Genomic DNA, 13276 nt, shown 5'->3' on the forward strand with positions numbered 1-13276 from the left:
CATAAGAGACAAAGACTTTCAGCAGAATTGAGAAAAGTTTTGACTACATTATTAACTTCCAGTAATGTTTTTTGTCTTTTGCCATATACAATTTCAAGGTAGACCTAAAAAAAGAAGCATTTTTGTACATTTTAGGCACAAATCAATGCCTGTGAAAATACAGCGGTCCCAGGGGCCATACCCATTAATTTATAGCTATAGACATAAATGTGTTCCTCGTGGCTAGAATGTGGTGCATTTCCATTTATAACAGTAATCGCAACGGGACGGTTACAGTCATCAATTTGGCCAATGGTGTGCCACAGCATTTCGGTATGAAACCTCTGTTTCTTCCCTGTTCTTGCTATAGATTTGCTGCAAACAGTGTAGCTTCTGTCTGACTGTTTCAGCCTGATGAGTATCAGAAAAGACAGGAAATTGTAAATCCCTGATGTCGAATGTCTCGATAAGGGTGGGGTGTGGTTACTCATCATTTCCTTTGATTACCTTTATGATCAAGATAGTTTTGTATTTCAGATTTTACATAGTCTGTGTGTGACTTTTTAATCTAAAGCTTAGAATATATAAGATCAGACGCTTAGTGGTTTTTACGAACACATGTTGAACTAAAGTCAGGCAGGTAGTCTTGCTACTGGATGCACTGATTACAAGCCTGTCATTGCAGCGTGTATGCCTGCTCTTTTATTAACATCTTGAGTGCACTCTTAAATGCATAAGCACCCATCATAGGAATAGCCCAGCAACTCGCACTATCAATTTTGCCAAGGCAGCCTTAATACTAGCCTGTAGCTTATTCATTGCTAGTGCTATGCTTCTGCTTTATACACCAATCCTCAGGCTTCTTCAGTGTTCAGCCACCAGCACTTTCTGCCAAAGTTATTTTATCTGTATTTATCTGAAAAGTTTAATCTTTGAGTTTGCTCCTACCACTGTAAAAGTAAAGGAACTCTGTAGCCATACCAGCTGTTTGTTTTATTCTTTATGTCTGCTGACCAACAAAGGAAGGTGATGAATAGACTGCAGTATTTTTTATTTCCTATGCGCTTTGTGCATCACTAATGGCATTATGCTGCAGTTAGGGCAGGGCTCTGTAAGTGCCTGTCGCATAATTTCAGGTCCAGACAAGATGGCCATTGATCATGTCCATCCAAACTTGCTACCTATAGCCCTATTCAGAATGGTTGGGAAACTGGCAAAATTTCAACAGCTCACACATGTTTTAGGTTTATGGGCTTTCTAATATTTTAGAAAACAGCATGCTTCTTCATGCCAACATAAACACAGTTAATTGTGGGAAATTAGAATTAGTGAAATATATTTCAAATACATTCACTTTTGGTGCACCTCATTACACACACTCTGTCTCGCTGATGTTATTGCTAAAATCTGCACCAGAGACTGAACATCTGAGGTCATGGTTTTAAGTTATCCAACATTGCTATTAATACTTAGCAAGGAAATGAGTAAGCAGGAAAATTCCAGCAGTTCTTAAGGAAACCACCCCTGCTATCCAGAACAAAAAAAAGCAGAGAACCCTAATTAACATACACACACACACACACACACACACACACACACACACACACACACATATATATATATATATATATATATATATATATATATATATATATATATATATCATGGAATATGCTATATTCTATAATAATATATATTAGTATGGAATCAGTATAGAATATATAATAATAATGGATAGATCAAGTATTTTGTCCTAAATTATCTGCTGAATGTTCAGATGTTTTAAAATGTCTAAAAATCTAGATGTCTGTGTAGAACAATAATATCAGCAGTATGTTTTTGATGGAAGACAAAAGTCATTTGTTCCAATCAACCAGTATTGTGTTATGAATTTCAAGATTTGTAAGTTTGAGCTTGTCAGTATTGCAGAATAACACCAGGTCCAAGGTGGGAGAATTCACCCCATATGTAATCCCAGTCTACTGCAACCAGATGTTCCAGATAAGTGGAAATCACTTGTTCAGGAAATGCCTTTTTTAAAGCTATAGACAGCATATACAGATTCATAATAGTTATTACTGCAGAGTCATGTCACATGCTGCTTTGTGCAGGACAAAATATTGTGAAGTCACTTTCTGGAAGTCACCCCCCTTCTCCCAGAGCAGCAGTAGAAGGGCAAATCGTGGATATTGAATCATTGGTTTATAGGACAGTGGGCGTAGGATGATCAAGGAAAGACAAAACTAGAGAAAGGACACAATGCTTTACATAACACATGACCTCCATAGCACTTTATACTTTTCACAAACACATATTTAGACACATGGGGCTCACATTTCTACAAGGCATTTGGCCTATGCTACTTGTGTAAGAGCAGCTCAACAACCTGCTTGTATCAACAGTAAAACAATGCTTACATAACTAAAACATTAAGCTATTACTGGCTGTAGTATGTACATACATAACATCACATAAGTATTTTTGCAAACACTACCATTTCTTTTTGCCATGTCATAACAGCAAACCTGTGTTTCTGAGAAAATATTTTTTTTAATGATGACTTCCTGCTAAAAATAATACTTAAAAATAACTATAAATTCAGAATAATTTTATTTTGCCTGATGATTCTCTAGAGTGATGTTGCTGAAATATAACATTTGTGATAGTGGGATGCTTAGGATGAAGAAGCTGAGAAATAAAGCAATAAAATAACATTAATAGATTCCTAATACCTCAAAAAACACTGACTAATGAAGTGACGCATCTCTCGGTAATTGAAAAACAAATCAGTCACCTCTGTTTGTCCTCGTGCAGTAGTGGGGTGTGTGCCATGCCGAGCAGGATCTAGAGACACTGCAGTGCATGAAGAAGCATCCAAAAAACATCCGTCATGTCTCCGCCTTACATTTACAAGTGCTGGAATTTGAATCTCGGCTCTAATGAAATCTCCGAGCTGAGAGTCTCAGAACGTGTGGTGTCTCCTCTAGTAGGCCTTTTCTGAGAAACTGTACTCATTTGAACAGCCCCAACCCGAGGGTCCTCTTTACCAAGATTATTATTTCATATATCAACATCTTGTTATGCAAATATTTACTCATATATTCAAATAAATATTTCTGTATGTGGCACACATTAAGCACTTCTGTTTGATTAAGGCTAAATGTGACACTTCCTTCAGTTCTACAGCATCAAAGATGAGTAGTGCTGCCCTCCCATGTTTATGTAGACTTACTACAGCTGCAAAATAGGAAAGCACATAAAGGAGTCAGACAATTGATTATAGCTGTTTAATTTTAGACTTGGATAATTTGCTGTTTCTGAGAGTGGTGTAATGTCTCTGTCACTACATGAGGCTGGGAGATAGCTGAGAGGGAACTGATGGTGACATTTACTGCTAATGCAATGAGAAGTTCAGCTTTCAGGTTTCTTAACCCATCGATATTTTGAGTCGAGGGAAGGTGAGACATATTGTTTCTTATTTCTGAAAGAAATACAATTCAAAACACTACTAGGTTATAAAATAATAGACTTTTAATCCTAATGGCATTCAGGTCATTTCTAAGAGATTGTTTTAAAATAGAGCAAAAATTAATTTTTGAGAAAAAAAAAAACCTGAAAATGTACAAATACAGATAAATTGTTGTCAACAGACAACTGAATGTATTCCGTAATTATAAGTATTATTAATAAAGAAGTACTGATCTTACCTTTTTAATTTTAGATGTTCGAGTACTACCTTTTGGCAAATACTTGATACTGATTTGGTATTAAGAGCTAAGCCAATTTTCCTTCACACTTTTGGTGCCAAGTTATGCAAAATATTAGTGTCCCAATAGCAGCAGGCTAAAATATAATATATACTGCTTGGGCCTTTTTTGTGTTTTTAGATAGTAGTAGCCCTTTTCCTTGTTCTTTCTATATAATGGCATATAATTTGTGAACCATAGATTTTAAAAAAAAGATTTTGGCTGTGACCTGTGTTCAGTGTTCAAGTCTCCATCGTGTCTTTATTTCTGCTTTGCAGAGTAATTGTCTGTAGTCTTATATAACTATTTTGCACTGCAAAAAAACATGTATTTCGAGGTCAATGTTTCTGCATCCACCAATTAATTGTAAATAAAATTCCTATAGCACATAATCTGCTAGATGTCAGCAGCTAGTGAATCGCCCATATGTGGTGTTTAATTGAATGATATTTATAACTTTTGATGTTTAATGCATCTGTCTAGTGCTGACTTCAGAGAGAACTGACTTTGCTGGAGGCTTTTGGAAGCAGGATATCATTCAGGGTGCTGCATTCTGTAAAAAACTATGACCAGTGAACTACAAAGAGGGATTATTACTTTCCACACTAATAATAATTTGGATGTATTTCATTTTAATCAACATGATCTGCAAAAGCCATTTTTAGCACAAATGTGGATGATTCTTCCACTTGCATGTTTTCCAGCTGCCTGACTGACATAAATTCACTAAATTATTATTATTATTGGTTTTTTTGCATTAACAATTTATTTCACGATATTGATTTTGTAATGAAATTTCTATTGGAGTTGTCACGTGCATTCATTTTATTTCCTTCCATTAGCTTGCTAGCTTCCTTGACAACGCACAGTCATGGATAAGAAGCGTAAGGCTAATTTTATTACAGCTATCTTTTAAATGCAATAAGGCTCAATTATCTACGAGCATCAGGGTTATATGATCTAATATGTTTCATGCTTTCATTGTGTTTGCTGTCTCATCTAGATATAACCCTTTTATGCGTGATTTTATATACATTTGCTCTACAGCGGTTTTTCAGATTTTTTTGTAGTTACAGGAAAGCGGAGGCTCTTTATCTAGTACCCGTAGGTGATATTTCCTTTGCATCAGTGTACACTGTCCTAAATACAGGGTGTGGTGCAGCGGCTGGAGCTGGAGTGTACATGCTGGCTTGCTCATGAGAAACCTCTAGAAGGATGCTTGTAATTCCCAGTTTCAGCCAGCAGAGTGCTCAGTACTCGAGTTCTACAGTTTTGCATGAGTCACTGAGCACCAGCCCATATTTGACAATGCTAGCATATACTTTTACCTCTTCAAAAGAGTTTTTTGGACTGAGTGAACCAGTGTGATGTTGTATTTACTGATAGAGACAGATTTTAAACAGTCTCTGGATGAAAGTACACAAAGCTGATCCTGCACAGGGATCGAGCTTAACATTAGTGTCAAGACAGAGATATGAGAATTGGGTTTAAATGTAGAAATATTATTTAGGAAAAAAGTCAATTGACAACATTAACAGTTAAAGCCATAGAACTACTTGTTTTCATTTTCTCAAATCAATACTTTTAGTGTAAGAAGAATGGCTCATGTATTTTATTACAAATCTTAACAACTCTCTAATGCGTGTTTGTGAAATTGTTTAAATAGCAGCGATTGAAGCACTGCATAGTTTGAAAAGCGTAGAAGCCAAGTTGTCAAGACTTTGTTGCTTTCGAAAAAAATACAATCACGATAGTCATGAACAAAAAAAGTGGATTGTTACAAATATTTGAACTCTGAACAAAGATAATCTTGATCATTGTGTTTTTGCTTTGTGTGTGGTTACACACTTTTTAGACATGTAAATTAATGTCATTGATGTAGATCATTTGCTTGCTTATTATTACTTATTCTCCTCATTTTAATATGTTAATCATCCATCATTATACTTGCTCTGGCAGAATGAAGTCTGTACAGCAGGCTTTTGTGTCCTGTTAATATTCTTAACAAAGCATGGAGTTTTTTTTTAAGATTTGAATACAAGCACACAATAGATTTCTTTTATCTTTAATATCCTTTTATTCTCGATATGCTATTAGTCTACATTAATAATGTAAGCAAGTTGTTATTTATACGGTTTGGGTTTTATCACTCAGCTACTGAACACAGTTTGAAATGTGATCTATATTACTTAAAGATATCATTAGCTTCAGTAAATGCAGTAGCAGACTTCTTGAGATGATAAATTGCTTAGTCGCTGCTATATGATTTTCATTTTCATCACTGCCTTTAATTATAGTGTGACATCATCATATCCGTGACATCATAATCAGGAACATACTGATGACCCTCTCTGAGATAATTCCAGGCTTTTCAGGGTTCCAGATTTTGTCATGGTATAGCTGTGATCCAACAAAACTATGCACATCTTTAATTGTGGACACACCGGTTTGTTTTAAGAAAATGCTAGGAAAATCACAATCTGTACTAGTATGTATCTCAGTATGATGCCTATTAGGGATGCAACGAAATGAAAAATCTGGGACGAAACCGAAGATTTAGGATGCACTTGGCCGATAACCCAAACCGAACATGGTTTATTTTAAATGATTGTAAAATACTTTCTGTATTATGAATTGTATTCATATTTGATTTTTTAATTTTGCAAAATTGTTTTAATCTGAACTGAAAAACTACAAACCAATAAAATAATCACACTGTTATAAGTATTACAACAAAATGGTATTAACCTAAATATTTTAATAATTATATTAAATATATTATTCTCCACGGGATTTTTGTACATAATAAAATGTAACAATTATTGTGCAAAACAGCAGTAATACAAAACTAAAACCGTAATCTAAAACTGTAAACAACAGATGTAGGCAGAAGTTGAGAACAAAGCCCAGGTGTTTTCAGGTGGTGAATTTTCAGTTTATGTTTTTGGCCTTTTTTTTCTTTCATTGAAAAACATTTCCAGTCAAAAATGCTGTGCATCCCTAATGCCTACTATATATTTGTCCTCATGTGTCCTATAGCTGGAGGCTAACAGAGAGTGCTGAGTCATTCAGCATATCCCGTATGATGTCACATTACGCAATCACACATGCACATACTTATCTTTAGAAGCTATTGGAGAAAAAAACATACTAATTCTCAGAAAACCTGTTAGTAATTAGGTTAATGGAATATATTAGATCAGATAAAATGTATACATCTGATTTATTTATTTTTTTCATTGTATTAATTGTAATTAAACAACCTGCTCGTGCCGTAAAAAATCTTCCAATCAGTCGTTGATTATTGTCGTATGTTAGATTGGCTTTAGTTATCTATACGTACAAAATACTCTTAAAAGCTCTTGTCTTCTTTTTATATCTGGCCATCCTCCTTCTAATCTCCACTAGTCGGCAGCAATTACACGATCCACCATTACACACTTGTTCTCCTCCTCCCTTTGCTCACTATCCCCTCCCCTTTTGGCTCATTCATGCACTAGTGTGGGGTGGGGAAAGAGAGAGAAAGTGATAGAGCGATTGAAAAAGAGAGAGAGAGAGAGAGAGAGAAGTGGTGCAGCAGAGCAGGAGCAGAGGCACAGCAGATTGTTAGCGTGTTAGCAGTAGCCGATCATCACTTCCTCCCCTCAACATGCAGAGCAGCACCACAGTAGCCGCAGACTCCACCAAGATGGAGGGATTCTGGAGCAACTGGAAATGCCAGGGTATTTATTTGTGTGCATGTGCATGTATGTGAGATGGTTCAGGTTGTCTAGAGAGAGGATGAGGATTAAGATGAGGATGAGAATGTGTGCGCAAATCATGATTGGCTGATTAAACAAAGAGGAGAGACGAGTGTGGATGCAGCATGGAGAGATGCTCGAGGTTATGCAGATCCTCAAGTTTAGACTACCGCATAATAGGACAGTCTGCTGCGTCTCCTCGTTTAAGGGTCTTGTCTGCGTCAAGGCAGCCGCCATGATGAGCATCAAACGAAGGGGGGGTCTGAGACAGTCGGACACGCCCTTACTCAACCCCCACCCACCCACTCTTTTCATCTTATCCATGCATTTTTTTTCTATATTCTTTCAGCATACTCAAGACAAAGCTATTAGAAGAAATTAATTTTCACCTATGTATCAATGTGTGCATGCATTTGTGCTTCTCCTGCTTTGTGTCTGGCTGTCTGTAACGTTTCACACCAGCGGCAGTTGTGTGCATGAGGGAGGTTGGGGTGTGGCTACGTATAGCAGGCCAGCTCCAGGTTGCCATCAGCAAATTTGCCATCTTTTTGTGCAATAGACAGCTGGTGGTCTGTGCCAGACATATTTATAACCATGTGTACCGTATGTGTACAAAACTGTGTCCGTTTCAGGCATGTTAGTGATGGTGAATGTGTTTTAGAATATTCTGTGGAAGAAGGCCTGTGGTATTAGTAATAATCTAGTACTTGTGGGCTTTTAATTCTTTATTGATAATACAGGGTCAACTATGCGTATGTAAAATTTGGACCTCTGCAGTACCACAAGGACCATCCACATAATTTTCATTCTAAAAGCTAAATGTACGTAGGTAATTGATGCTTTTTGGACTTCATATACAATCAGTTACCGTTATCTTTAATCTTCAGCTGACAAAGTGTACTTTAATTATACATTAATGCCCGTATACTGTATATTAATGCCCGTATACTGTATATTAATGCCCGTATACTGTATATTAATGCCCGTATACTGTATATTAATGCCCATTTGGCTAGATTTGTTATTTCTCAGTTTCTCCAAACGTTAGTAGGCAGAACTGCAAAACTAACTAACCCAACACGTGTTTCACCTCTGACACTCTTCTAGCATCTGCCTTCATTTTTGTATTTCTCCCCGTTGTGGTCTTTATAATTAGATTTAATATGTCAAGCTGAAACACTTTTATATTTTATGAACAGGAGTTAAAAAATAAATAAAAGTAGATACTATTTTATAGAAGAATAACCATTTTTGTGGAAATACACCGCCATTGTCTTGTTTAGCCGCATGATGTCATTGGCCCTTTTTGATCGATTTTGCGCTTCAGAAAGATACAGACCTCAGCAGTGAGGTAGTGCTGGCTCTTAGATCAGCATTTTCTGCCTTTAGGAATGCTTTCCAGAAAAACCTAGGGTGTGAGAAGCCATCTTGGCTGTGTCACAAACAAGGCCTTTCTGAGAAAAGCTGGCACAAGATGAGGTACCTGTTCATGACTCATGAAACAAACTGACTCAACTAGCCTTTCAGAATATAGTTAAAACTAATATAGATGCTAAACTAGTATATAGTGGATAGAGTTCTGTACAAAGCATTTTTGCATTCAGTGAGCTCCAATCAAAAGAAGACAAGATTATGGCTAGATTAAAACCCGAACAGAAGATCAGATTAGGCACAAGAGATCCCACTAAGATCAGCAGAGCGACAGCACATCAGGGCCTTCACATCAGTGTGTTACAGCAGACGCTGCTTTTGATAAATCCACCCAATTTAGTTAAATGTAGATCTCCATTGGGAATAAGTAACCTAGAATTTACACAGAGGATCCCTCTGATTGGTAGTTTTATTCTGAAACACTTGCACCAGCTCTACTCTCCTTATCTGCATGCACACCAAACTGCAATACCAATTTGAACCTTTATAACATTTATTATAAGAAATAATAATTATGCATGGGTTAGTGATTATACCATTTGGAGAAGGTTCCTATGTTAACAGATGTTTAGCCATCAGATCAGTAATATCTCTTGTGAGTGGATTTTAAGTGTGATCATCAGTTAAGGTTTTAGTCTGCTTTCTAAAATTAAGAGACAAATGAAGAAAAGAGTCTTGTCTAGCATGCATGCAATTCATATTATTTAATGATTTCAGTAATTGCCATGCTGATTCATCAGGCTGCATTATGTCCTCAGTCTGGCTGCAGGCTCTGGCTAAAGATTCAACTGATTGTTGTTTTGTTGTTTTATTTTCTTATTATTGGACACAATTTTGTATTTTAGCATGCTGTAATAGTATAACATTAGTCTGGTCTTCTGTTTGCAGTCCCCATGAGGGCACTAAGCTCAAACCCCATGTGTGGCTGGAATAGTGATTAAACCGGGCTTTTAATTACAGGTGAAATTATCAACCTTGCTTCCAAAGGATGTTCGGGTGCAGGATCAAGACCTTTAAGTTATTTGGAAAACAATATATATTAAAAAATCTGATTATATTTTGCACAAAATCTTGCTAGTAATCACCTTATGACTTTATACATATATTCAGTGTGGCTATTCGCTAGTTATAATCACATCGCTTTCAGTTTCGGGATCTAAAATGTATCGCAGACATTTATTTATTGTTCCGACTGAAGGCGAATGCAAAACAGAATTTCTTACTGCAACACTGGTGTGGTTTGTTTACACACACCCAACTGTATTTGGATTTGAATTAGGTTGTGAAACTTTATAGTTATTTGACTTTGTTATTCCATAGAATTGATATTGCAGGTTGATTCATGGTACTCTGAATGGTCAGCTAAGATTTCTTTAGATTTTTGGTCCTCTTAGTGCATCTGCTACCCAACACCACCACCCCCACCACACGAAATTGCTTTTATTCAAATCGGTTGTGTTTAATTACATTAGTCATCTGGTGAAGTATATGGTGCTCGATTTCCCTTTTTGCTGGCAGACACATCCGACTGGTCGACTTCTATAAACAGTGTCTTAAAATGTAAAAATAATATTATGGTAAATTTGGTTTTAAGTTCGATACTTAGCACACCATCACAGCTCTTATACGTTTTCCTTATAAACAAAGGTTTCCTTTGAACAAAGTTCATTGCTTGTAATTTGAATAATATCTTAATTAGATTTCTCATCCTTGTTGAGATCTAAACTTGCCCAGGCAAGATCTAGAATATTTATCACATTTAAAAAACTCAGTGTTTCCTCCTACTTTGTTAAACTTGAACTCATTTCCAGAGAGGGCCTTTATCTGTTGCATATACTTTACAGCACAGTGAAAGTCTTACTTCAAATATCCCGGCTTGTTAGAAAGCTGAGGTCAGAGCACCGGGTCAGCCTTGTAGCAGAGAGGGTTTAGGGCCTTGCTCGAGGGCCCAAAAGTGGCAGCTTGATTGTGCTGGGGTTTGAACCCCGACCTTCTGATCAGTAACCAGAGCCTTAAGCCTTTACTCAATTACTAACTCAGTAACAGTATCCACTGCTCCTCAGGTACATTTATGGCTTTTGGCAGACAGCCTTATTCAGAATGACTTACAACTGGGCAGGGTTTTTGTTGGAGTATGCACACTGTTTGGTATTTTAGTAAAGTGGGGGCCTTTTGGGGTCCATGTAAAAAGATGGTAAAAGTTAAAGTTCTGGATTGCATTGTGAAGAGCAATCATACCTTTTTCTATGATTTAATTTATATGAATTATAGATCAAATCTAGTACTAACAGTAAAGGTTCAGAATCTATGAGCTGTTACATGGCAGGTACGTAACATGTGCAGGATAGCCTACTAACCTTGATTGGAACAGTAGCTGTAGGGTTGATAGATATTGATCGGTACCATTGGTAACGGTGTAGAGACAAAGGATGTGACAGTAACTGACTTTCCACAGATGTATTTGATGAAATAGATGTTAAAACATATATTTGACATACAAAAGGATGTTGTCTTAATAATGTATTGTCTCAAAAAAAAAAACCTTTGTTGGCTAATGGAGCAGAGGCAATAAACACGAAGAGAGAAGATAAGAGATACATTCCATTGAATTCCTATTTGTTATAGCTATTGCACAAAATTAGCTTCATTACACGTATCTTAGAGTTTTCACAAATGTTCTAGTGGCGTAACACAGCTATAATTATGAGACTGGGTATAACTGGCAGATGAATCTGTGTTAGCACTAGCTTATTCTAGCTAATTGATGCCCGTTTGTTTGTTTTTTTCTCTCGTCTATCGTCCCAGTTCTTGCCTGTGCTTTCCTTTCCCGTCTAATCCTTCCCTCCCCTCTCACCTCATCAGAGCCTCGTTACTCTGTCTGCCAGGCCTGTCATCTCTGCTTTTCAGAGACCAAACGAGGCTGGGATTGCCTGGGAATGATGGAAGACGGTTGCTATGGAAACTGCATCAGCGCTCACTCCACTGCACCCATCTCTGTTTCCGTGGCAACCGTGCACCAGAGGAGACATATTTTTTTTTTGACATGCAGGCTTTAATTGGAAACTGTGCAAATTCTGGGAAATGACGGGTCTCGGAGAGCGAAAATGCTCATGTTCATGCGTACGCCTGTTCACGGCTGCCGACGTTGTTTGTGCCATGAGAAAAAAAAAACACTTTAGTGCTTGCAGGCCGTTCACTATTTGTACATGAGATTGATTTGAATTTGTAATAAAAACACTTTAATGCCCCTTTAAACACATTAATGGCAAAAACAAACTACTCTGTGTATGTAGTGTATGTTCTAGGTGGGTGTTTTGAGTGAAGCCTTAACCACACCCTGCTGGCACACTCTCACACACACACACACACACACACACACACACACACACACACACCACACACAAAGGACCCCAGCGAGCATGTGCAAACCCAGTGTGGAGCTTTCTGGAGCATCAGCTGCTAGCATAGCATGCTCAAAATAATGCTCCAGTTTTTAAAGCTTGCTAGTAGAGATGGGGATGTGACACACACTAGTGTCTAAAAAGCATATTGTAAATGAAAAATTGTATAAGAGAGCGCAAGAGAAAGAGAGAGAGAGATAATATGGATAATAATCACTTATTAATATACTTATATTAATATGATATGAATAAATAAGCACTTAATAATTTACTCAATTACTAAATATTATTTATATATATATATATATATATATATATATATATATATATATATATATATGTAGTTTGGTTTATAAAATGAAGGTACATTTTATAGATTTTTTTGAAAGGTTGTTATTTTGACCGTTAAATGATGTTCTCCGGCTGTATAATGAATGTGAATTAAAGTCACAGGAAGCATATTGTGAACTGAAAGGGGGGTTGGGGGTTACAGTGTATTAATATGCTAATGTATGTGGGCACATATGGGGACTCTTTATTTTCGTTGCCAGTCAGGTAGGAGTCACATTTTTGGTAGTCTTTTTTTGTTTTTGTTGTTATTGTTTTTGCTGGTTTATTTTTACTCACCACTTCAGTGATTTAGAAGTCTTGGACTTTTTGAAAAGTTTGTCTTACAAACAATCATCGTCCGTATAACCGAATCACATATCTCATCATGTTAACTGGCCATGCTGAGCATCTGCTCCCAGTCTGTTGCCATGACCACCATGCTGCCCTTTAACTAGAAATGGAAGGATGAGAGGAGTGTGCTGAAGCAGAATGAGGGGGGGGGGGTGTTAGTTATATGAAATACGGTTAGATGGAGAAGTGTGACAACAAGAGCAATCTTAGCCATTTAGCTGATTTGTCCTATATTTACTTTGATGCTATTTTAAGCTCAGGGAGGTTTTGGCTCACACACAGACAGTGGAAGATAATA

At 36.9% G+C, this 13276-nt stretch overlaps 1 protein-coding gene across 3 annotated transcripts in view; it reads left to right on the forward strand.

Moving 5' to 3' along the window:
• Positions 1 to 13276, forward strand: part of rtn1b (reticulon 1b) — a 37146-nt gene that overhangs the window by 20244 nt on the left and 3626 nt on the right. The window contains exon 1 of one of the 3 annotated variants that reach the window (XM_046836352.1): positions 7263 to 7447. The exons of the other annotated variants lie outside the window; for them this stretch is intronic. Coding sequence (XP_046692308.1) covers positions 7375 to 7447 — 73 coding nt within the window. The 5' untranslated portion in view covers positions 7263 to 7374. Of the gene's footprint in view, positions 1 to 7262; positions 7448 to 13276 lie in introns of those variants that run through there. 3 annotated transcript variants of the gene reach the window in all.

The sequence above is a fragment of the Silurus meridionalis genome, chromosome 23 (assembly GCF_014805685.1).
Source record: "Silurus meridionalis isolate SWU-2019-XX chromosome 23, ASM1480568v1, whole genome shotgun sequence".
Classification (NCBI taxonomy): Eukaryota; Metazoa; Chordata; class Actinopteri; order Siluriformes; family Siluridae; genus Silurus; species Silurus meridionalis.